Source organism: Scatophagus argus, chromosome 23 (assembly GCF_020382885.2).
Source record: "Scatophagus argus isolate fScaArg1 chromosome 23, fScaArg1.pri, whole genome shotgun sequence".
Lineage (NCBI taxonomy): Eukaryota > Metazoa > Chordata > Actinopteri > Scatophagidae > Scatophagus > Scatophagus argus.
In genome coordinates this window covers 6462270-6488081 of record NC_058515.1, presented here as the reverse complement: position 1 = coordinate 6488081, position 25812 = coordinate 6462270, and the positions used below count along the sequence as shown (strand labels likewise).

The 25812-nt window shown below is 40.5% G+C and overlaps 1 protein-coding gene and 1 long non-coding RNA gene across 2 annotated transcripts; one reads left to right on the top strand and one right to left on the bottom strand.

Annotated features, from left to right (window-relative positions):
- Window positions 1-6086: 6086 nt before the first annotated feature.
- Window positions 6087-25113, bottom strand: LOC124055012 (B-cell scaffold protein with ankyrin repeats-like). The gene is made up of 16 exons (XM_046381599.1): window positions 24708-25113; window positions 24034-24429; window positions 21880-22013; window positions 21621-21759; window positions 21357-21499; window positions 20039-20153; window positions 19201-19397; window positions 12730-12793; window positions 12251-12478; window positions 10288-10350; window positions 9092-9276; window positions 7082-7145; window positions 6872-6901; window positions 6590-6669; window positions 6446-6480; window positions 6087-6346 (listed from the first exon to the last, which is right to left on the bottom strand). The coding sequence occupies exons 1-15, from the start codon at window positions 24718-24720 to the stop codon at window positions 6448-6450; spliced, it is 1884 nt and encodes a 627-aa protein (XP_046237555.1). The 5' UTR covers window positions 24721-25113; the 3' UTR covers window positions 6087-6346; window positions 6446-6447.
- LOC124055013 lies at window positions 8166-21328 on the top strand. Its single transcript, XR_006842522.1, has 3 exons — window positions 8166-8266; window positions 9054-9161; window positions 20048-21328. It is a non-coding gene; the product is annotated as an uncharacterized LOC124055013 (long non-coding RNA).
- Window positions 25114-25812: the final 699 nt, after the last annotated feature.

Genomic DNA, 25812 nt, shown 5'->3' with positions numbered 1-25812 from the left:
GCTTTCGGTATTTGCAGCAGGTTTGGGAGGAAATATGTAAGGAGAAAAACCTAAAATCTGCAGAGCTTGAGTTTGTTTTACAGACAAAGCCGCAGTGATGCTCACCAATCGCTGTGGTGACCCACGTATTTGCCTATGATTAGCACCCCCTGCTGAAACGGCTGTGCAAATATGATATGTACATTTGCATGTTTGTTGTCATTCATTTGACCATTAATCCATAATCCAAATTAAAGTGGCGGTAAACAGCATTGTGTAGCTGTGCGTTTGATTGTTCAGCTGTGGTCACAGGATCACCCAAAGGGATAATATGTGCAAAAGGGACTTTTGGTGTCAGGATTGCAGCATCGATGAAGATATTTGTCGAGTAAATTCAAGAAATTCTGTCATTTCTTGGCGCAAGCTCTCACAGAGAAAGTAAAAATGTCTGAAATTCTGATCTCAAGATGTCTCCCTAAGTTGGTTGGCTGTTTGTGGGGCTCTTGCACTGGCTTATCCAGTGCGGATGTGACCTTTCTGAGTCATTGAAAATGCAGAGTAGCAACAGACAAACTGACCTGCAGAGGAATTAGCCGCTGCTCCTTTCGTCTCCTGCAAACCCAACAGCTTGAACACGCCTGGGCGCTGCCTCACAAAGGCGATCTGCAGAGGAGGCCTATTAATCTTCCCAAAGCCTCAAAAAGCAGAGGAGCCAGTGTGGGCCCCTGAGTCTGGTGCCTGGGGCCCACAGACAGGGGTTCTTGGCAGGCTCTGCGGGGTCACTCTTGGCCCCCGATCAAATAGGCGGGGGCGGGACAAGGGCACAGGACGGTGTACCTGTGCCCTTTAGCAGATGCCAGGCTGAGGCGTGCTCCGGGGAGAGGTGAGAGGATCAGCCCTGGTGCTGCTGGCCTTCACCAACATCAATCAGGGTGTAGCTGCTGTTTCTCCATCATTAAAGAGGAGATAGATGGAGGGTAATCTGAAAGCGACGCTGCTTTTCTCCCTGGTGTTGAAGGCCCATCGTGGAACTTGAGTGAATAAACAACACCTGTGGCGCCACTTTTGCCATGATTGTTGTTCAAATGATTATGTAGAGACATATTTTCAGCACCAGATTGATCTCCTGATAACTGACAGCTCAGTATATTGTGGGTGTAAATTATTTGTTTGCATATGATCTGGGTCAATATTGAAGCACCATATGCTTGTTCAGTATTTTTTCAGTCGTTTGTTGGATCTCGGAATAACATGATCACTTCAAAAAGAGTTCCGCCTACAAAAACGTGCATGCTGTGATGAATAAACAGCCTCTCAGATTGCAAAGCAGACCTCAACAAATGCACTTTAGTCCTGTTTTAGTAAAGTTTGCTAAAAGCTGCACTGTGCATGTGTTTTAGGAAATTATTTAGAGTTTATTTTCAATATATTTTTGAGCATTTTTAAAAGATTTATATATTCAGGAGGAACCAGTGGGCTTGAGAAAGAGACTTGCACAGAATAACACAAGCTCTATGATGAGTACAGCAACACCGTCTGGACACAGTTCACACAGGATGCACAAAACCTCCAAAACCATTGGAGGCTCCAGGAATATTCATATAATAATAATATAATATAATATATACATGTATAATATGAATACATGTGTGGTTCAAAAGGTTTGTGACATAAAGCTATTAGGCCCCTTGCTTTATAATAAGTAACATAACAGTAAAGCAATCTGGTTATTTCCAAGCCCTGGTACTGACAAGTAATCTTATGAGGAGTCAAGCAAGTTTCCTTCCAGTCCCGAGGGTGCAGTTTTGAGTCCAGCGCAGACCTTTGACCTTTGTGGAGGAGATTAAGGGAACCAGAATGTCACCTCAGAGATCAAATAAAGAATCACATTGTTAATATCACCACCATCCATTAACTATTTCAAAGTGATGTGTGTGTGTAAAAACGGGTTGCTGTTGGAAATATAGTCAAGGTGCTGCCCTCTTTGAGAGAAACTTCCAAACTTTCTGCATAAATCTGGATTAAAAGATGGGAGAAGACCGCAACTTTGAGCTCTCAAGTAATTTATCAACAGAAAACTGTGCTTTTCTCAAGTTTTAATATTTTACTCCCAGGATGTGAACAGAGGTCGACTTTTGTCCTCTTCCACATTCACATTTTTTCCACATTATTTCCAGTAGTCATACAGTTGCGTTTAATATGTTTCTTGACACGAGTCAGTGTTTTTTAAATCAAAAACTTTAATCAAGTTTCCTGAACTGTTAATGCTCAAACAGCAAACAGGAAACATTTCATTTTACTCGATTACCTTCACATTGGCCCAAAGCGAAACCATAAAATTATCCTGTTATCGTGTTAAAGCTTCAGCATCCTTCCGCTGGCTCTATTGCCTCTTAAACAAATAGACCTCGCTCTGGCTTTACAGTGTGTGTAAAGGCTTGTCAGAATAGATGTACCCTGCTGTGGCTGCTGCTCTTTTCACCCCACAGCCCACGAGGACCGAACAGAGCTCTACTGTGCCTCGGCGGACATTGAAATTCCCCCCGACGTTTGTACAGTGAATTCCATTTCCTTGCCTTTTGATTCATACTTTTTTTTCTCTCTCTCTCCCTTCTCGTTTTTGCTGTGAAGTACCTTTTTGTCCGCTGTTTGAACTTTGGTGAAGAATTGCTCTGCAAATGGAGGTTGGGGTCAGACAAAATGGGCGAAGTGAATGACTTGAAAGGGGGGAGAACTGAAGAATAATGGCACGCAGTGACTAAAGAAAAGCATTTAAAAAAGTCTCTCTCTAGACGATCAAGGCTGATAGTGGGCTGTTCATATAAGGACAAATAGCAATTCAGCTCATTCCTAAAGTGACTTAAAATGATTTCACTCCACAAAAACTCGAGTCCAGTTGTCTCTTCTTCACTAAAACACCATTTTTTCTTATTTTACTTCTGCATTAGCTGTAACCCACGCTTGCAAGACTTTTGCTGGTAAACACTAAATCATCTATTTAGCTTCTAAAAAAGAAACGGTGGTCGATATGCAGCATTGGGCCGGACACTTTTTTCTTGCCCCTGCACCCTACAGTTCAGCCGTTCGGTGTCTCTATAGCAAATCGAAGGTGTCCGCATTGACCGGTGGTGGAGGGGGGGAGCTCAGAACAGCTTGTTCTCATCACAGTGAGGTCCATCTATACTGTATGCGGGGTGTGGATTAGGGGATGAAAGAATGCCACTGACTGTGAAATTGCCTGATTTTTATCGGGGATGTTGGGGAGCAGCTGTGCACAATCCTCTGCCCTAATCCCGAGGCCAGAGAGAGGACCGAGCAAAGAAGGGAGGTGTGCATGTGTGCTTTTGCCTCCCTGTGTGTGGTGCATGCATGCCAAGGTGCATAATAGAGAAGTTCTGAATGGTTGTGTTTATGCATGCTCCTTCAGTAGACTAGTTATCCCTGATAAGCAGCGTGGACCCAGCGGTGTCTCTGGGATGCAGGAGGGATTCAGCAGATGACTGAGGCGACAGCTTGGCTCTTCATGTTTCAATTGGTAGAGACAGTTAAGAGCTGTGTCATAACAATATTATCGGTGCGTTGACTGTATAATCCTAACTCTCCACTATCTGCCCAAGCTTGCTGCTGGAGTAGAGAGGAAGTGGAACTCCAACTGGGAACTTTGTCAATATTTCTGAAAAAAAGGTTCAATTCTTGCTGTATAATACTGACACATAAAAGGGTGTTCACCTGTGATGAAGACTCATCGTTTCTTTATATGACAGTGAGTTAAATGTAGTGTGAAAGCGGTTGTTCACAGTGACGAACGCGATTATTGCCAAAACTCTGCAGCTACCCTCAGATATGCGCAGCTTTTCAGCGTGAAAGTTTACCATTTACTCTCACCAACCTTGTGTACAGACTTTCTCAGCAGGCAGACGTTCAGCAAAAACGCTCTGACGACCACAATGTATGCTGCCTTCCCAGCACCAAACAGCAGACACACAAAGTCAGCCATCATTGTTTGCCGTATCAACACAAAAGCAGATATGATTATTAATAATGATTCCATATATTTGATTAAAAGCTTGTTCCACTGCCTCCAAGTGGTCAAGTATGAAACTATTTTGCTTAAACTGGCAACAAAGCAAGTTTTTTGCTTTAACCATCGGCATTTAGATTTGTAATCTTTGCTTACGCTGTTTGTGAGCCACCAAACAAGAAATCTCCTGGGGGAAATGAAGGCTGACTGGCACCATTTCTAGCTGCCTTCGTGTCTCCAAAATAAATGAATAAACTCACGCTTTTGTCCTGTGTTGCTGGTAGTTGCTCAGAGGAAAACAGAAAGCGTTCCGGTTTAAGAAAAAGTTGGAATAGCACAAAACCACCCACTTGGCATATGGTGTTAGTCCAGCATTCAAAGTCTTTCGCAAGCACAAGCTTAAAATAAAATCAAACTTTCACATTACTTTTTACCATACAGCTAAACTATTTATTAGCTGTAAAGTGTTACCTCAGTGTAACCTCAAAATTGTACTGAAATACAGAACTTGAACAAATGCACATTTAAATTTCACTGCTGAATATAGAAATTAAAAAGACATTAAAAAGTGTCAGTTTGGTCAACCAAAATTATACAGTAATTAGTGAGTCTGGATCATTTACATTTCAGAAATATCATCAATATACAGTATGGGGTTTTGAAGAACAGTGGATCTTTGATCCTTTGTTTTTGATGTAGCTCTGCCCACATATAGAAGCATGTTTGGTGTGGGCGACGTATGCCACCGCAGTTCTCTATCTGCTTGTTGCTCTGTGACTGGGGAATCATTCCTTGTGGCTGCGCTCAGATATTTGCATACACGATGAATCAAGACCTATCTCGGTGACCATGCTTGACGCAAGGACCGAAATATACTCAGCAGGTGACAGGCAAACATATGCCTCAAATGCCATGGGGTCCTGGAGCCGGATCATCTCCAAAGGCTAACTGGCAGGTCTAAGTAGGGACCGCATTAATACATATTATTCACAAAGAGCATGATTGAACAGAAAAATGTGCCCGGCGTGTACCCAGCTGCTTTGTTGGCACACATCTCAGCCTCTGCCTGGGTTTCAAGACTGAGCTTGGATTTAGCCATGCATTCACTGAATTCCCCATGCAGCTCTTATTCATTCATTCAGGCACAGGCTGAGCTGTACCAACAAACTGCTATCTGTGTGTATGTGTGTGAGAGAGAGAAAGAGAGGGAGTATTTGTGCCAATTCCTGAACAGTTTTGTAAATCACAGCAAATTCTCATTTTTTGACAAGTATGTACGGTAAATATATTATTACTCAGAAATTCAGTGGATGAAAAAGACCTGTTTTTCACACACAGTGTGACAGCTGAACAGATGGAGTTTCCCAGGAAAATGAAGTCTTTCACCTTTAATTTTATTGCTCTTACTGCTGCCCTCTGTGGATATTTCTACTCATCCCAGTGAGCTGAGGTCTAATATTTTTACAGTTTTTATTTTATGCATCATTTGTGGATTCATTTTGATAATTATTTTAATAATTAAATAATTTTAATAATTCTTGGCTGATGCAAACCAACCAACTAAAAATTTCCTGTTTGCAAACAGGCTCAGCAAGAAGCACCTGATTGGTGTTCTCATGTGCTGCATTTTCACTTTCCATGTACACAGCAGCTCCCCCACCCCCCCTCCACACACACACACACACACACACACACACACACACACAAACACACACACACACACCCTACAGCCATCAGGAGGTCAGCAGGTGCTTCTGGGCTCACCAGATGTCTTTGGTTGCGTGAAGTGAATGTGATGGATATATTTAGAGATACAGCACCCTCTAGTGGCAAAATTATGACTATTTTTTTCAAGCCAAGACATGCTGGGAAATTGACTCCTTGTCCCTAGAATACAGAGCCATGAAAACCTATTACACTTAACATTTTAACCTTTTTATATGCAGATTTTATATTCAGCTCTTAACCGAGTGAAAGATTCATGAGCAAAATTTATTGCTGCTAAATTATTGCCAATATGGCGACACTGAGTTAAATGCAGAAAAGAGGAATCTTTATTTGATTATTTTAATATACAAAATTAACAAGGTAATTTCTGACATGGAAATTTTTATGGATTGCATTTTACAAAATGCAAAGGTTACTGAAAATGTAGATTTCAAAAGTACACATACTTTTTTCTACATAAATTATAATTTACTTGAAATAAGAACTGAACAATCAGTATGAAATATATCAAAAAATTCATTTCTTATCAATAATACAACTGAAAGTACATCTTACGTATTTGAACATTTTAAACCTGATTGAAGAACATAGACCTTGTGGAGTGATGGAGCCTGTAAACTTTAAAAATGGGACATAAATGATGAGTTTGATAAATCTAAAAATGAAGTTTATCTTTGAAGAAAAAAAAATGGCTTTTATATTCACAAACTGTCTTACCTTCAACGTTTGTCAGCTTTCGAAAAGAAATTTGACTGCAAAACAATTCAGAGGGATATTAGTCAATACACTGTATCATACAAAGTTTATCCATTTATGCTAACTTCTTCCAAGCTTTTCATTTGACAGGCAAAGTAAACTTACATGCTGTCCTTTAAGTGGCTTGCTGTAAAAATCAGACTCCACTGCTTGGCCTCCTCTCCGACTTTCATTCCCTGTAACGCCTGGAAGCAAATTATCCAATATGAATTGTGAAATGGTGAAAGAAAGTAAGACTCCCATTTAGTGCAAGTGAAACTCACAAGATCAAAACGTGGCAATGGGGATTTGATTAAATAACGCTTTCCCCGGGGATTAATTCAATTCCCCATCACTGCCACTAGGACTGGAGAAACTACAAAGGCATGCAAGCACAGGTTTACTCACTTGGCTTGTGATGAACGATGTTGATTTTATCTGCGGGGAGAGAAGCCATTTACAGTATACGGTTTAGTACAGTCATTTATAAGGTGGCTATTTGTTCCAGTGTAACTTTCACTGTACCACATGGAGTTCCAGGGAAAGCTGAGCTCTGTGGAGCCTCTCTGTGATGACAGTAAAGTTTAACCCACATGTCCTGGATGGAGGAATATTTACCATAGACACTGTCATCATCCTCTCTGGTGTTGATGCTACTGGCTCTCAGCTGACTCAACTTCTCCTGCAGAGACACAGATCAGTGCTTTAATATTAGACAGACATACACAAAACATCCATCTATTTACAAGTGATGGGATTTCCATAAATTATCTGAGCTATGTTTCCACAGGCTGACAAATGTTTTTTCAGGTCAACCACAGCAGCAATTCCATTTATGACAAAATTCAAGGAAACTTGTGCTGTGCTTCTGTGTATAGTTGGGACTTGTTGTGTTTCATATGTTTGTGAGATGTCCAGCAAATGTGGCGCCTGAAATCCACACTGGATTAAACCACCTGACTGTATATAAAGTAGTAAAAATCTCCACCTCAACCAACTACAACCCCTAATAAAGCGATGCCTGTTAGGCTTTCTACTCTCCTGTTACTTACTACTACTACAGTTAGACTTATAATGATTCCGTACTCTTATGTAGGATTTTGAATAGAAATGAAAAATAAGTGTACATGTAATGGAGTATTTTTACATCATTGTCAGTGGTGAGCACTTGTTCCATCACTGAAGGTCTCAGTATACATTTGTGGTAGTTGTAACTTTAATGTAAGAATTTATATTTAAGAAAAAATATACACTTAAAAGATCAGACTGCTTCTGTTTCCCATGTTGACTTGTCCCACTGTTGGAAAAGGTTATGTTATGAACATTAACAATGAAGCAGCTTCACGGCTTCATCCATAATTAACATTATCATTTATACCTGTGGTTTTCCGACTGTGATGTCTCTAAATGTGTTCCATGAAAAGCATCTATTAGGACAGCAGGAATCTCAGGGCATTAGTGTTAATTAACATTCATAGTCAAATGTCATGGCAACAGCACCGTTTTGGATTATTTCTGTAGTGCTTTTTTTTTGCATTTTTGGCGTGCCTCTCTGTTCTGACAAATCTGCTGTAATTCCCTCCCCAGCCAGCAGGGGTTCCCAGCTCTGCCCACCCATCCCCCAGCCAGCCTGCACACCTGTCCCTCATTCCCCTAATTAACCTCTCAGTGTCTTGGTCCACTCTCTTTTCGATGCTGTGTCCTTAGAAAAGGGCCAGTTAAACCTTTTAATCTTGACTGTTCTGCCTCTGTGTCTGGCTTTACCAGATTTGACACAGCTGACATTTCCCAAACTTCACATAAGTAACTTTTATTTATAAACTATATTCAGAAATACCTTTGCTCATGCCGGTGTCACTCTGTTTGCTCCTGACATTTTTTTTTTAAAGACATTTTACCTTGTTTGAATCTGAAAAATGAATCTGCCCAGAGCTGGGCGAAAAGCCTAACCTTCCATCAATCACTCATTAATGGTAGGAAAATCAACAGTTGAGTCACTGGCTGACAAATGAAACAGATGCATGAGTTTGCCAGTCACTGTTCGATTTGTTTTGGCTGTTTGATAGAAGTACCATTCACACCTCCCTCCAGTCACATTTTCCCTGCTTAGGGCACAGTCACACAAATATGTATGAAATTAACATTAGAAAATATTCTCCTCTGGTGCAGAGGAATACAGAATAGAAACATCAGAATACCATAAATTTACTATCACTTATATCTACTTTAATCACCAACATTTAGTTTACAGTTTCTTACTTTCCTCAATTATTATTGTTATTGTTTACTTGATTATTTTAATGGCTTAATCCAAATAGAGGAATTAGAAAAGATAAGCAGTCCTCCAAATCACAACACAACAGAGTGGGACTAAGCAACAATAATATCAAGCTCCCTTACTTTATTTAAGTCCTCAAACAGAAACTGTACCTCCAAATGTGAGCCAATCAGATTTCAGGAGCAGCCAGTGCCACCTTCATGCACCTTTACGCTCTGTTGTGAGTAGATTGTTTTGTGAGCTGGCATGGCATGAGCAACAGATGGTCATAGCTTTATTCGAGTTTGGTCCTGTGTGCTTCTTCATTCCAAGTCCAGTGTGAGTGCGATCCCAGTGTGTGATATTCCTACCTGCTGGATGGTGTCCATGCCCTTCTGAACCCTCTGCCAGTCGCTGGAGCGCTCCAGGGATGCGTCCACAGTGAGTGAACCTGCCTTCACCCTCTGCTGGAGCTCAGCGAGCTGCTGAGGTCCGTGTATCTGGTTTGGCAGAAAGGCATCATAGGTGGAGGAGATTTTGTCTTCTCGCCCACGCGCTGCAATGAACAACAGCTCAATAAAAACATATGTTGCTTTGGGCAATCAGAGAATCTTACAAAGTAGTGGAAAACACAGAGCAATCGGCACACATGTGCGGCAGGCTGGATTTCATATGTACAATCATAAATTAAAGTGTTCTAGGGATGACAGAAATACGAACAGACAGGCTGTAAACCCACTCCAGATGGCATTCATAGAGACGATTGGTTGGTAATGTGATTTCGCCCTGCACATCTGTAATGTCAGTGAGTCATGAAGTGATGGTGGTAAGTAATTTTCTGGGTGACTGTGATTATCGTGGGATCTGCCACTCAGTGTCACCAACAGTACAGTAAAGTAGAAAAATGGCTTTGTATGGTGCTCAATGTAGCAGCTCTTTCTCTTTTTCTCTCTTTCACAATTTCATTTTTCATTTTTTATTTTATTTTTTTTTTTGTGCTATTGGTGTGTCCATTACTGCTGCAAGGGTGTATTTCCCTCAGGTGATCAGTCTTAATTAATTTAACAAAACACTAATGGTCTAACATTTACTGACGTGGCAGGTTATCAATGACAGATTAAACTTGTAACAACATAACTGGCACAGTTAAAGTCCTGCTGTTTTGAGCAAAAATAAATAAATAATGCAGATATTAAAGTAATTATAATAATTCTGTCCAGGAAGGGGAAATCAAGGCACATTTTCTCACATTTTGTTATTATTGGTACATGCTGAAAAATTGCAGCTTTTTATGTGCGAATGATAAAGCCTGACTTGAGCAGAGAGCGATGATTAAAGCCTTTGTGTATTAATATGCAGATGAAAACTCTGAACTTTACAAAGCAGACACATCTTAGTAGTCTAGTGGTCAAGACACATTTATCGTAATGTTCCCAGTTTGATTCTGGTTGTATATATTTTGTGTCTGCTTCTTTACTGTGCCCCATCTAATGAAGACATGTATCCTATTTATATAAAGGTTAAAAACAAATAAGGAAATAAAAATGCCAAAAAATATGACACTCACCTTGTTTAGTAGGAAGGGAATACAGATCGGCCTCGCCCCGAGGTGTCTTCTTCTTTTGGAACACTGTAAACACAGAGCAGCTTGCAGTAACACTATACATTGTATTTTAATATGACATTTTTAGTAAGCATTATCTTAAGGTGTATTAGTTCATCCTTTTTTTCAAATTTTTCCTTGCCTGTACTGAAAAGATTGTAAGGGTTCCTTGAATCCAGAGCTTATCTCTACGGGTTTGTGCTCTTGCATTTTAACAACAGTTCCATAAGATGGCGCCATACTCTAAACTTACAAACGACCTATCAACTGTGGAAATCTAGATATGAATGGCCAGAAGGAAAAAAACATCCTACTGATGATTCAGGGGAAAAAAAATAAAAAATAAAAATTGAATATAAATATTTGTGAAATAATAAGCACCCTGGTTTGTTATCCCAAAGCTTAAATGTGTGTTTTTCCTCAGGGAAAGACACACGCATTCACTTCTGGATTGGATTAAATGCCCCTGAATGATGCTTTTGGTTTGGTAGTGAGCTCCCAGAATGAAAGACTATTCTGTTTAGTTGTCAGAGGCAGTGGAGCTGCGGCTGTGTGACCAACACTGGATTAGAATTCAACATCCACACCCTGAAAGATAATCCCACCTCTGACTACTTCCTCCATGATAGCATCTCTCTTTTCCACTTCATGTTTAAACACAGCCTCTGTTTTTCTGCATTGCTCACAATATAGGCAGGGCTTTATGGCTTTATTCAGAATGAAACCGTGAGTGGAGTACTACGGAGGATGTGTCACATGACTGAATCCATTGCGTTGCCTTGCTTTGGAGTGTGTGCATTGCTCTCCATGTAGTTTACTTGCCCCTTAATTCCACCCTGCAAGACTGAATTTTGCTCACATTTCATAGCATTTCAGTCTCATTGAGCTCGAAATGTTGCTGCTAACAAAAGAAAACTCCTCATTATTTCCACTTGTGCGCTGGTCTCCAGTTACTGGCTCCTCGCCTAATCCTCCACCAAGCCTCATCTCTCCTCTCACATCTTTCACTGCGGCAGTGGGAGTGAGGAGCAAAATGTGATCCTTGTGTGGTTTGAAGCTCCACTGTCTCAATAGATGGAAACCTCAAAATCCCTCTCCTTTCTCTCGTGTGCTCTGGGGACAAGGACGATGGAAAACATGTGTAATGACTTATTCTGGCTGACTTGGCCTTGGTCTGTCCAAGATTGGTTGCAGATGGCAACCCGGTAGTTCCCTCTCTGTTACTGAGGGGATGGTTGGGATGCAGGCAGTTCAGTGGTGCACTCAATTTCTTTTTTGCTTTGTAAGTCCCTTTGGGCCGAGAGTTGGCTTACTGGAAACAAGCAAGCTCAATAAAAAGCTGCATAATGGGGTGAGGTTGCCTGTTGCACACTTATAATCATTTCTGCGTGTTGTGAGTGTAGTATTATCTGTGGGAATAATAATTAATTGGGGATGCATGTGTGCATGTTTGCACTTGCAAGATGAAACAGAGAAGTCACAGCTGTTTTAATGATTTATAAGCCTTAATAATACCAGTCACTTTTGGATGTTTCATCTTCATGAAATATTCACGGCGCTGAAATTGAACAGTTGGGGACTGTGGGCTCTCGATGCAGGCAAATGGGTCTTTCTCTTCCCTCACTTTTGTTAGTTTTGCAGCGGGGAGCAACCGTGTTCTTGTGGTTTATGGGATCAAAACAAACTGCATCGCAAAAAAAGCCTCTCCACTCTATTCAGCAGCACTCCACTGACAATGGCAATGCACATTCCAGGCACTTCCTCCCTCCCACACAATCTCCCAAACTCCCCTTCACATGCTCTGCATAACTCGTTGTTGTTTTTACTCCAAAATCAGCTCCATCATATCTGTGTATTTTTTTTTGTTTGTTTTTTTTGGGGGGGGGGAGGTGGAAAGGATACAACAAAGCGAGTCATTATAAGCTACCTTTAGTGATGTAAGGAGTTCTGTCCTCCTTCACCTGGGTGCTCTCAGGCCGAGGTGTGGGTGCAGGTGGGCGGTTGGCAATAGACACAGCTTTTGTTGAGTTCAAGATGGTGTCATATTCGTCATTTACCCCCAGTGGCGCATAGATTTCCTCCTCCTCTTCCTCCTCCTCCTCCTCTCCATCATCTCCGTCTTGCTCTTTCAGTGCATCTGTGGTGGAGGGAGTCCCTAATGCACAAAGTGTTTAGGGCACTATAGTTTGAGTGTCGAGATGAAGTTGTGTGCATGCGGTTTTTGCTACAGTCATTTCACAGCTAATCGGAAGCAACACTACATGCTGTGCCCATCAGCGAGAGGAAAATATTCAGTGGTCGGAAATGAACAGCAACCCAGCATAATGATGTGCTGGGAAAAAAAAAGAAATTCTATTACCGGTTTTCCTTTGTCCTCCTTCCATTTCCCATCAGTCCTTCACTCACCTGCGGTGCACATCATTTCATACACGCTGGTATCACCATTGTCCTTGCCTGAGCTGAACATATTCTGTAACAACAGAGTATGAAGAGGTACGTTTTATGCAACCGAATCACAAGGAAACAGCTTGAAAGAAGCAATTTGGAGCTGAGGGCCAGAAGTGTCCAATCTGTTATGTTGAAGCCACAAGTTTGCTATGTAAAAGTGGATATTCTTTATTTTGGTATTCATGCATGTTTGACAAATCTTGTCATAATGCTGGATTGGGATTTTGGTAAGAGGTAAGAATGTGAATCTTTCCCTGGCTGGATCACTGCACGCTTCCGGTCGGCTCATTTTCTCACTTGTATCCTCCTTACAAAGCACAATGATGAAGCATAAAAGCTAAGACGATTATTCACTAACCACTTCCTAAGCTCTGTCACATTACATAGACTGATATCTGCCTCCATGCCATGTTTTAATATTCAGTGTTTTCATGTCAGATGTGACAAACATTCAGATTATTACTCTGGTTTTTCGCACTGCATCTGTTAGGACTTCACTTGTGGAGAAAGCAATTTCAGGGTTATAACAGGAATTAGAGAGGTGTGCTGTAACCCTGCCTGCTGGCTAACAGAAAGCAGTTTTCTCTCTGACGGCAAAGCCGCTGTAGAGTCGGCCTATTTGCTAATAGCATGCTGAGGGACAGACAGGGGTATGATCAGGGTAATTATGAAATCAGACAATCTTCCCCTTTCAGTCCAAACATATCATTTAGAGAGCAATTCAAGACCCTTGGGTTGATATTTAGACTGCATCTGAGATTAGATTGAGAGAGATATGGATATTAATTTACTACCAAACTTCAACTTCTGATGGAGACAAAGAACTGAGGAGTTGCATCATTAATTTTGAAATGCCTTACCGAGAAAGACTGCTTTTTAAAAGTATTGATTTAGCCAGAGAAACCAGAAATAAAAAGGAAAAAACATGGTATTTTCAATGTATGTGCTAAGACATTGTCAGATTTGCAGCTAGGGCATATTTTAAATGAATGCCATGAAAACAGCTGCCTAAACAGATTATGGCAACATGGGACTCCATCATAATATATATGATAATGCTTTAGGATTACATTTAAATCCTTTGTCAGTTTAAAAGGTATATTCTGAATCCTGCAGCAAAAATCCCAGACCATAAGTCCTTGCAGAATATATGAGATACAGCTCACTTTGATATCCTCCATATAACCCTCCATGCTCTGTGTGCAGTTTCCAAGCAACACAGCCACTCATGACTCAATTACAATATTACACTGTTCCTAATACTGCAAATTACTTATTGGCTGCCATGAATGCATTACTTAACAGTAGAGGTTCATAACAGGCCCAACAGGTAGAAAGAACGGGTTAATTATCACCACAGCTTGAACATTGAATTATAATAGTTGGATGTTGTGCTTAAGCACAGTGTGGTATTTTCAGAGGTAATTTCTGGACAGGGGAGGGGGTATTTATTTACTAACCGCAAATGCTAAATCATTTTACAGATGTCTGAAACTGCAGGAGCTCCGGGCATTCCAGACAAATTCACTTTCACCGCCGCAATCCAAACAGCAGTGCTTCAAGACAAAACAGCAGGCATGATTTTGTTAGAGAGAGAACAATTCTCAAGTAAAGGAGATAAGATAAGGAGCGTAAATCTGTTTTCAGCAGCTAGCTGAAATGCTCAATTCACAGGTCGGCTAGTCTCAGCTTCTAGTGCCAGCATGCTGGCTGTCTTCTGGCATAGTGGTTTCAAGATAAGAGTGTTTGATGCATACCAGATTGCGCAGTGTAACACTGAACCCATCACTTAAGTGATGCACAGGCAAAATCTGTCCAACTTATTTTTTGGCATGAGAAAATAAGAAGTGGTCAGTTCAGCAGCCAGAGAAATGCTTCACACTTCTGTAAAACTATATATACTCTAAAAAGTGTTATCTTCAGAGTTTTCTTTTAACACAAAACCAAGCATGTATTATGGTTGGTTATTATAACAAGACAAATAATTTACAGTCATTATAACAGCTCTGTAAGGCTCTGCTTTAAAACAGTGGTGCTTTGAGTGAAATGCTAATGGGAATATGCTCACAACACCAGTGCTAATGTGCTGATGCTTAGCATTAGCGCTGAACATTAAGTACAGCTGAACCACAAATGTCAACCTCATGGTGGCACAAGAGGAAAAGTCTGTAGGATTCACCATCTTATAACCATAAATGTCTACATAAAAAATATTCTCCAACTGGTGGTGCAAGATGAGAAGTACATTCTACAACAGTAGAATGGTAATCCAAGCAATAGTTGTGACTTACACTATATAGACAAAAGTATCCAGACACACCTCTTTATGAGGCAGTTGTTCAGGGGTTGGGGCTTGGCCCCTTACTTCCAGTGAAGGGAAATCTTAATGCTTCAGCCTTTGGGAAGAGAAGAAGTGCCCATTCATGCAGTAGAGCATGAATAGGCAAAATACTCATAAATGCTCCAAAAAGCCTTCTGTGTGAAGAAGAGTGGAAGCTGTTATAGCTGCAAAGCTGTCTTATTGTTGTTAGCTGCCTATATTATTAAAGTCCCTTTTGGTGTAATGGCCAGGTGTCCAAATATTTTCGTCTATATAGTGTATCACACTGTGACCAAAATGGTGGACTAACCCTGTATGGCACATTAAACATTTTTCAGCAGTCCTGCAATACACATGCAACATACAGTATAACCTGAAGGATGAAAAGAGTGCCTTTTTCAGAAAGAGGATGGCAGTCTCATTCAAATGATAAACAAATCTCCTGAGTTTGTGAATAATGATTGTGCCGTTACCAACGGAGCAAACATAACATTCAAAATAAGGCCAGTGGAATCAGCATATCGAGCACAGGGTGTCACGTAATATAGTTCTCCTGCATTTGGACAGGAGGATACTGTACACAAACAAACACAACACATACACAGCTCATCGGAGTCTTCAGATGACCATAAAGAGTCAAGCTCATTTGTGTTTACTGAGCTCTGCTCTACATCTGAAAGCAAATCTTGGTAGGAGCGCAGAGTCCATTGAAATGCCAAGTGACACTCAGCCAAATTTGCGACCCAGTATTAAAATATTAAAGAAGAACAATGTGTGTTTGTGTTAGTAATTACTATGAGCAGAGACAATATTGGGCATAAACATTGCAGATAACCGCAGGGCGTTTTCTATATTTGTATACTAGTTATGCTCTCCCTGAATAATTCAGCTTTCCCCTCTGGAGCAGTTCACAGCTAATTACCAAAGAAATGTGGTGCCAGGGCAGACTAGTGGATCTGACGCAGGCCCTGTGAGTGATTCTGCCTGTGTATGAAGCAGGGGACCAATCCATCCAGGATTTATTGACAAAGTGTTGTTACCCTGACGCCCAAATCACTGATGCATCATGGGTTGATTAATTGGAGGTGGGGAAAACGGTGCAGATGAGTTAATGAAACTGCGGAGCAAAGAAAGGAGCAAGAATAAAACCCCAATTTGCAATGCTGACTCTTAAACATTCCCTCTAACACATCACATGAGTATCATATACAGCTGTCAAGGAGAATTTTAATTACGCTCCAAGGAAACCTGAAAGCAATGTTGATGTCAAATCTGTCTGTTATGTTACATCTATAGGCTTGTTGATGTCCCTGTGGGGTGGACCTCTATTTGACTCCACTGCTCTCCTGTTGGCCCAGCTGACTCCATGCAGGCTCACAGCAAACGCTTTGACCCGCAAGAGCAATCTGATCAAACCTGGCTCCATCTGCAGTCACTCTTAATTAGCAGTGCTGCTAGAGAGATAAAGACATTTGCAACCGCTCTTGGAGTGTCTACATTTCTCCAGAGGCTGAATTCTCTATAGGACGATCCATCAGAGCCATCAGAGAAAGCTTAAAGTTTTCAACAATATAAGGGAAGATAAGAGCAGAGATTCCCACTTGAATGAATGGCCAGCCTGACGGTGTCTTTAATACATAAGGAATTCAACAGCAGATAGAAGTTTAAAAGGATAAAAGGATTTGTCGACACAAATCACAAAATCCCTATTTGCTTATATTTAGGTTTAGGATCCAACAATACATATATATATTTATTTTATCTGTCCAGGCTTTGATATATCCATCTCTGAGATTTAAGCATCCACCCCAAGCGTGGTCTGTTTGTGCTCACAACATGGTCATGTTCTGAATTTGAGTGCAATGTTGAGTACTTGTGCTTGAATTCTGTGAATACCTTTTTTTAAAAAACACAACCTTTTTATAATAGGCATATTTAATAGCTACTTTGCAGAATAAGACTGCATATACAACACATTTGATTAAGTAATAAATTTTATGATAAATAGTAAATCTAACCATAACCCTATGTAGCAATATAAGCTATTTTGCTTATATTTTAAACTCGTGTATTTTTGCCTAAGTATAATTTTGCTTTTACTTTTTGTTTACCTTTTTACTTTTACTTGGTTAACTGTTTTACCATGTTTACTGTGCTTATTTGGTTTCTTGCGAGTTGAGAGTTAGTTGAGACGACTGATACCACTGTGAGGTCTGCATGGTATGGATTTGCCTAGCTTAGCAGAAAGCGTGAAAAAAGGGGAAAACAGCTGGTCTAGCTCTGTCCAAAGATAAGAAAAAATAAAATCTGCCCATCAGCACCTCTAAAGCTCACTGATTAACATGTTATATGTGGTTTGTTTAACAGAAACCAAAGGGTTGTTGCTGTTTTACAGGGAGTTATGTGCCAGACTATTTCCTGGCTGGGACCAGTGGCTTCCTGGAATATCCCTCAGTTGCCGGGTAACCTCACGGTGACGATGAGATTCCAGCAAGTCACTAAGACTGGCAAAGGAGTAGTCTGGCACATAACCTTTTGAGGTGCTGGTAGATAGATTGTGTTCCCATTGGACAGAACCAGGCAAGCTGCTTCCCATTCTACACTGTTTGCGCTAAGCTAAGCTAAACATCTGCTGGTGCTCGTGTCATATTCACAGTACAGATATGATAGTGGTATCAATCTTCTCATCAATCTCTCAGCAAGAAAAGCAAATAAATGGTTTTTTTTAAATGTCAAACTGCTTCTTTAAGTAGGACCCAAATACTTCATCCACTATTGTCAATGTCACTGTTAGTATTCCGATTAAAAATTCACAGGACATGTTGTCAGCAGTTTCAGCAGTGTGGATGTATAAATGAAGCTTCCAGGTTGTAGGATCAAGGCTATAATGGAAGAGCAGGCTATTAACTGTCTGAAGGAAATAAAGTACAAAAAGACCACAAAGATGTCACACCCAACAAAACCTACAGTAGAAACACTTAGAAGAGACGCTCTTGTCATCTTCACCTGACTTTTTTTTTTTTTTTTTTTTTTGCATAGTCCAAGTCAAATGAATGCATGCAGGATCTGGAGAACTATCCATTATTTTTTTTTCCATTAAAAAGGTTCATGCTCAGTAGGACTGATGATGTTTTGAGCCTGCCATCTTGGCTATACCACTGAGTGGATCACATCTTTTTCATAATGTCCTCACTGCCTAATGAAATTAGTATTGGGAAAAAAAACATTATCATGCTAGTGTGGACCTCCTCGTTTACCCAATAAAGGGATGTGCATGAATGCAAGTGATCTATTAAATTTGGATTGCAGCTGACATGCTTCTCTTGTGCCAATGTATATACAAACTGAAAGACGAGGTTGAGCAGGAAGATGCTCTTGATATTAACATGGGAAAACGGCATCCATTACGCAAGAAAATCTCAACATTAGCGGCTGCATTAATTGTCTAAATGTATGCAGACGACCTGCACTGTGAGCCATTGTGCATGCATGAACAAACACGGCCTTTCTAGTCTCTGTGGGGGTGTTTCCATTAAGAACCTTGCTTGCCCGACATATCCAGGATGAGAGGAGGGAGGTTACATGAATACACTGCCATGAGAGGGATGAAAAGATGCTGGTTAGGAGGGAGTGAGGTTGCCCCTGACATACAGGTCACTCTCCCTGCTCTCCACCTTCTCATCCACTTCATTCTGTTTATTATTGATAAAGCACCACTCAGTCATAGTCTTAACCCTGAGTGCTGCACTGCATCCTTTGACTGTGAGATCTCACAATCTGAGGCGCATTGTGTTGTTTTTCTCAGGTGTCGGTAAGAAACTGCAAATCATAGAATCCATTTAAATGACAATAGATCGAGCCACCTCTGGACAGACAAATAATGTCATTGGGTGGTTTTAATTAGCTCACAAATCACTGAGCACCAGAAGCCGTCATCAGACATTGGCATATTGAGAAATGTCTTCATTGCATGGAGGGTCAATAGATCTAAAACAATATTTTCTAGCAAAGATGAATTTTAGCTGGAGCAAAGTGAAAATGATGAACAGCCAAAAAGAAAACATTGCAGACTGGGTGAAAGTGCAGATAGTTAATAAGGAGGTAGTTACCAGTGTTTCCTTCAATAAGACATGAAGCTCCTTGTGGCCGTGACTCTTGGCAATCTCAGTGGGAGTCTGTCCGTGGCGATTGGCTGTGTGCATTGCTTGCTCAGCACCTGGACACTGCAGGAGCAGGCTGGAGACGCTCTTGAATCCATACTGGGCAGCAAAGTGGAGGAGTGATGGTACATCTGCATGATGGAGCTCTGATGTGGATAATTGCCAGTTTTGATTAGGTGACTGGACTAACAAAGTCTTGTGCACATCAGTTTCCTTGACAGCAAAGATTGCACCACTTACATTACTTCCTTTACAGGTGATAACCTGTGGTTGACTCATTGCAATGTGAGCAGTCTAACAAAATCAGCAGGGTCATAGAAAGACAGCTTAGAGGCACTTATTGGCTAGTTTGTCATGGAAACATTTCCCTGTGCCCTTTTTAGCAGAGTTAAGGATCAATCGCAGTCTCTGATGAAGCCATCAGTCTGCCACATAATGAGCCAAGAAACAATGGAGGGTTTTGTTTCATGTTGTATAATGTGCATCATGCAACAGGAATGCATTCCAACTATGAGAAATATGTCCAGTCCACATATGTGCTAAACACACTCTCAGGGAGAAAGGAGTGACTTAAATTAATATTCTGTTGTGGTTAGGGGCTGTGTTTTGCTGTATAATTTGTGTGCATTGATACTGCAAATATATTGTCAGCAAATCATTTAAGATCTTTGCTTATGTATCCCAGAGTCCAAATGAAATTTAAAGAAAGTTATACCAGGTTGGTTGGATAACTTACAACATATTTTTCACTGTAAAGCTCTGAATAAGCAATCACACACTGTTGTACCTCTTTCAGATGTGTTTCCACACTGCAGTCCCTGAAAGCCTGTGGTGGGCATGCCCTCCAACAGCATGGAGGACAACTTCTGATCCAACTTGTCCACAGAAGACTCCTGAAGAGCCTGAAGTCCACACAGGCAGACAGGCACCACATTTTGAAATAACTTTTTAAGGCAAGGCTGCAAAGAAAATTTAGTCGATACACGCGAATAACTGAGTAAAATCAACAAACAAAAGCATCGATGTGCTTGGATCAGAAGGTAAAATGCAGCCGGCAGAGAGACAACAAAGGTGCGAGCTTGAAAACACACATCAGAGTCCAGTCTTGCCAGTTCGGTCTTGAAAATTCTCTTGGCAAATTCTTCTTTTGGCATTGCTCAACTTTGCCTCCTCAGCAAAAGAGACCTAATCAAATCAAGTGTTTGTGGGCAAAAGAAGGCTGAAACCTGCCGGCTCTTCATTTCCACAGAGGGGACGGTAAACAGCGAAGCACAGGAACATCAGCGGAAATAACATGATTAAATTTATCTTCTGTTTTTCTTTCTAATGGCTTGAAGTGGATCGATCATAAGCAGTGTTTTGGGGCGGCAACTGACTAATTTCTATAACTAAGTTACATAACGATGAGTCACTAAGTAACATAACACATGCCTCAGAAGAGTTATTTTTATTGAAGAGAGAGGGAAAGAGAATGGTACCGCATTCGATTGTGTTTCCTGCATTATACAATTAAAATAATTAAAAATTTTAATATATTCACCAAAGGTTTGAAGTTTTAAGTCTGGAGAATGCTCACTGCTTGTTCTATGCAAAGACTGCATTTACTTTCTGTTTCACAGTGTGCTCTTAATAAATTAAGTTCAAAAGTATTGATGCACATATATATTTATTACAATATTGCTGTTGAAGAGTTTGATCTCGCTGCCAGCCAGTCTGAAATAAAATATCCCCACCCCACTACAACTTTCTCTCATAAAAGGTGCCGTCCATTTTCTGTTGTGCTACCAGAATGTTGAGGTCCTGATCTTTTAGTCTCTGATAGGGATCAAACTCAAAAACACTCATTTCCCATCATGCAACATTCTTTGTTTTGTTTTTTTTCTGTCAAAATCCCCAGCTCTACATAAATGTAGATAAATAATCATATTAAACAGAAAACATTATACAACTTTTTTGTAGGCTGTGTGAAACCATTTACGATTACTAAACAAAGCTTTATGTGTAAAACCTGTTGAATTGTTCATTTTTAATCATTAAACTCAGATAAGGTGCAACACTTTGAGTGTGGCGATTTCTTGACATGAAAGAGCCTTTGGTGGATTTACCTGACACATGAAATCCACAGGGTCTGCTGCCCTCGCCAGAAGGCAGGTTATTTCCTCCATTTTGCTGTAGTACTGCAGCTGTGCTTTGCTCAGTGGCACTCCATTATTATACACATTCACACTTACATTCCCTGCTGGAAAATCTACAATAGAAAACATATTGAAACTGCACATTGCATGGGCTAAACTAGAATATATCTGACTAAAGATTTCATTGTTATTTTTGTTAATCACAGATGCATTAGTTCTTATTCTTTTGTTCACCTGGTACATCGACGCACAGGATCCGCTCATTCCAGCGAACAGGCTTCACTCTCACCGTTTGATTTCCACCTGTGAACTCGACCTCAGCGTTACTGCCAGCCGCCTCATTTTTCAAAAGAATGAACACCTCCATAGAGCTCTACCAAACAGACAGCACAGTGAACCACAGGGTAATCACTGTTAGGGATGCTTTATGAAAAAAAAAAAGAAAAGAAAAAGAAATACTACTGGCTAACTACTGACTAGATGAATTTCTCACCCCACATGGAACTCTGGAGGGAACAACCATAATGCTGGATCTGACACTGTGAGCTCCAGCTGGCTGCATTTGTTCCACCTTTAGCTCTGATCCTGATGGTTTACGTGCCAAAGGGTTCATATTTGCTGCTGAGGCTGACGCACATGCAAGAGACGGGACACTGAACCTGAGTTATGAAGTCGGATACCACATTTTAAGCCATGTTATTTGTTGCTCTAGGAGTGACAATGTCGGTCACCAGGTCTGTTACTTTGGTCCAAACTGAAATATCTTGCCAAGAAAGAGATGCAGTGCCAAATTTTTCTTTTTTTTTACAGACATTCATAGTTCCCAGAGAATGAATCCCACTGATGTTGGTGATCCTCTGACTTTTCATTTAGCACCATTGAGGGACATGTCCAAATAACAGCTGTAAAACAGATTAATTAAATCAATTAACATTAAAGTACCTATCAGTATCATGTCAAATCTCTTGACGATTCCTTAACTTTTCAACCATCATCAGGTCAAAATTTTAATGGTTTATGACTGAATATCTGCAAAACAAATGACAATCCCATCACCCCAGCAGTTGTCTTACTTTGTGTTTAGTGTCAATTAGCAAATGCTAACAGGGAAACAAACTAAATAATAAAAAGGGCAAACATTTCACCTTCCTAGCTTGGTAACATGGTCTGATAATATCTCCTACCATATTAACACTATGAGCATGTTAGCTAAACAAGCCTCTGTACCTCAGTAGCCTCACAGAGCTGTTAGCATGGCTGTACAGAATCATTGTCCTGTCATTTTAAACCAATTAGGTTAAATTAAACGAAATTGAAAAGTCTCTGGTATATATTGTTGACATTTTGAATGGTTAAAAAGACAACAGACATAAGCTTTAAGAGTTACTGTAACTTTGATTGACATTAGTGGTGGCTCACTGTTACCAGAGAAACAAATCATGAAGTGCACTTCCTTCCTCTGCATACACTAAAACTCATCAAACACCTACGTGTCTGTTGGCCGTGTGCTAACAAACAAATAGCATCATTCTGTATGAATACGATAGGTGCTTCTGGATTAAAATATAACTGTTCGTGGGCTCCTGGCCTGAACCACTTCACTGTATCAGTGCAATGAATTTATGCAGAGTACACTTGAATTTGCATGGCTCGTGATGAGTAATCAGCGGTGGGCAAAAAGGAAAGACTGGCTATTTGCATCTGATGTTCCTCCTGCACACACACCTGTTTAAATATGAGCCCCTTCCTCTGCTTTATGATCTTATACAAATAGTGCAATTAGGAAAAACAGGGAAGGAGGCTGGGGATAGTTGACCAGTCAGATGAGGACATGCAAGATGCACCGTTTCACCAAAATCTGTCACTGCAACTCATATTAAAAACTACTGGATGTCAATTTTCAGTGCACACAATCCTGTGGAAAAAAAAGGTAGGTAAACAGGTTTCCAAGCTGCTCAGGCATTTTCGCAGATAATGAGCATTCTTCCTCCCTCACATTTATAGCAGGGGAACAGCAAGGTCATGCGAAATTCTTCCTGAAGGAAGGGCATGATAAAGAGAATAATTGTGTTCTGGGTTTGCAAAACTGGCGTGCACACAGTGACATTAAGATATTTATTAATGGTGTTAAACAGGCAGCGACTGATGTATTGCTTTGTCATAAGTTGCTGACTGCAAATCAGTATTCTTGAATTAATTTTATTATGATGATTACTTTATAAGAAAGTTTCAGTAGGCATTTGTAATGCATGTTCTAAATTAAAAATTTGCTAGAAACTCGGACTGGAATAACATTTCTCAGATTTAAAAAATATTGAATAGAAGAACAAAATATCAGAGACTGGAGTTGTGGGGAAACTGAGGTCGGATTTTATGCATCTCTGATTTCTGAAATAAGGAGGGCATGCAAGAATGAATTTCTCAGTAAATGATGGAAAAAATTTAATTTCACAAATAATTCACTCTGCAGAAGTTTAAAGAGGGGGGATAACATGTACACTCATTATTTTGAAACTTCTACCTTCCTCCCTGTCATTCCAGTACACTATAAAGCCAAATATCAAGGGGCTTAAGGAAAAATGTTATCAACAGCTGGTCAGTGACATTTGGGGTCAAAATGAAAAAAGTTTTGAAGCCAAGGCCATACCTTTTCTCACAATATCAGTTACAGTGGACAGGTACTCATGAGCATCTTGTTCACTGGAGATCTGCAAGCACTCGTCTTCGCTCAGGGGCACCAGCTCCAGCAGTGGGGTCAGACTCTCCACCCCACACAGCAGTACCACCACATGAGCTGAAGGGCTCAATACACGGGCGAGGAAGAAGCGCCTCATCTGGCACAGACCCTCCAACATGCCCTTGGAAAGGATCAGGAGCTTGCAGGCATACTGGGCGAGCCTGAGGAAGTCATCCCGCCTGCTGGACGCTGTAGCGATGTCATAACAGCAGATCCCAGACTCTGATATTGGACCAGTGAAGACTGAATGCAGGTAGGTGGCCCATTGCTCTGCCTCTGTCTCATAGATGATTAAAAGCTCCTCAGCTAAGCAGTAAATAAATGGATAAATAAATACACAAACTTTTGGTGTCATTCTTATTGTGGCATTTTAACATGTAACATACTGATAGGGATGAATTGCTTTAACACTGACACATAAAGACAACCCAAACCAGTATTGTCTACATTAGCCTTAATATTGCTCTGGGCATTGCAAACAATCATTAACCACCAAGAACTGGATAGATTATTTTTTTAAACATAACTCTAGTAAAAATGTATGTAGTGAAATAATGAATAAATAAGGCAAGGAGACAGCTTACCTGTCTGGCTCATGGCTACAGGTCTGTTTGTCTGCAGGTCTTCCTTCACAGTGACATGGAAAACAGCTCTGCTATTGTCAGGAGTTCAGATAAGAGGGAGTTTCCTGCTACACCTAAAAGGACATAGAAATGGACATGAAGCCCCTGTTCCTCATTCTGGTGACTAGGAAGAAAACGATTCCAGTAATATTGCCTGTGGATTTATATATATTTATGCAATTTGATTGTAGTGGAAAAATTCCCAGTACTCTGTTTTGTGTGTGTTTTACTGTCATTAGGCTTCTGATACCGCAACTGCCAAACCTTGTATGCAAAATGAGTTATTTTAAGACGTAAAATGTCACGTTTTAGATGTTTATTTACTGAAGAATTGAACAGGGTGGCACATAAACATGAAAGTTAGGTTGCTGTGCGTATCGTTATGATGTTTCCAGTGGCTTACGTCTTATTTTGTCATTATTTAACATCATAAAATTTTATAGAACATAAAGTACTGAAGCTTCAGTGGCAGCAGTCTGAACTGAAACTGAACTAGAAAAGTATAAACATAGACAAAATCACAAAGAATGAAAAAAAAAAATCATGGCATGCTAATTCACAATAAGCCACAAAAAAGATGCAGATATGTGAGGGGGGAAAAAAAGAAAATAATAAACACAGTAAAGGTCATTCTCAAGACAACAGGTGATCAGAAAGTGTAAAGCCTGAGTCCCAGACAGGGCCAGAGTTTAATTAAGTCTGCAGCCAGGTGGGGAAAACAAAGCACTAGAACCTGAGGTGTGTTAAAACTAATGATCTGGTGTGAATGTCTACACTACAGGCAGAGATTAAAAGGCTGTGGGATGTTCTGACCTACTATGTACGCACACACACAGTCCCTCAATGAGACAAATGTAAAACTCAGAGCTTCATTAGCTGCCTCCACCTGCCAAACAAATGACTCATACCACACCGGTGTCACACTAATATCAGTTTGCAACCATTTTCCTCTGAGCAGCAGTGGGATAACTGAACATGTACAATGTGTTGAGAAAATGAGCAGGTGAAAGCTGAGGTCTCCTTCATGCAAATCGGTCCATGCTGTGTTCCTGGTGACTCACAATGA

What these genes read in the sequence shown, in the direction of transcription:
- LOC124055012 (XM_046381599.1), bottom strand. An exon ending in CTGTGGATTTCATGTGTCAG is followed by an intron (nt 20,154 to 21,356) that starts GTAAATCCACCA and finishes TGTGGACTTCAG; the next exon opens with GCTCTTCAGGAGTCTTCTGT. An exon ending in TTCCCTTCCTACTAAACAAG is followed by an intron (nt 9,277 to 10,287) that starts GTGAGTGTCATA and finishes TGTTCATTGCAG; the next exon opens with CGCGTGGGCGAGAAGACAAA.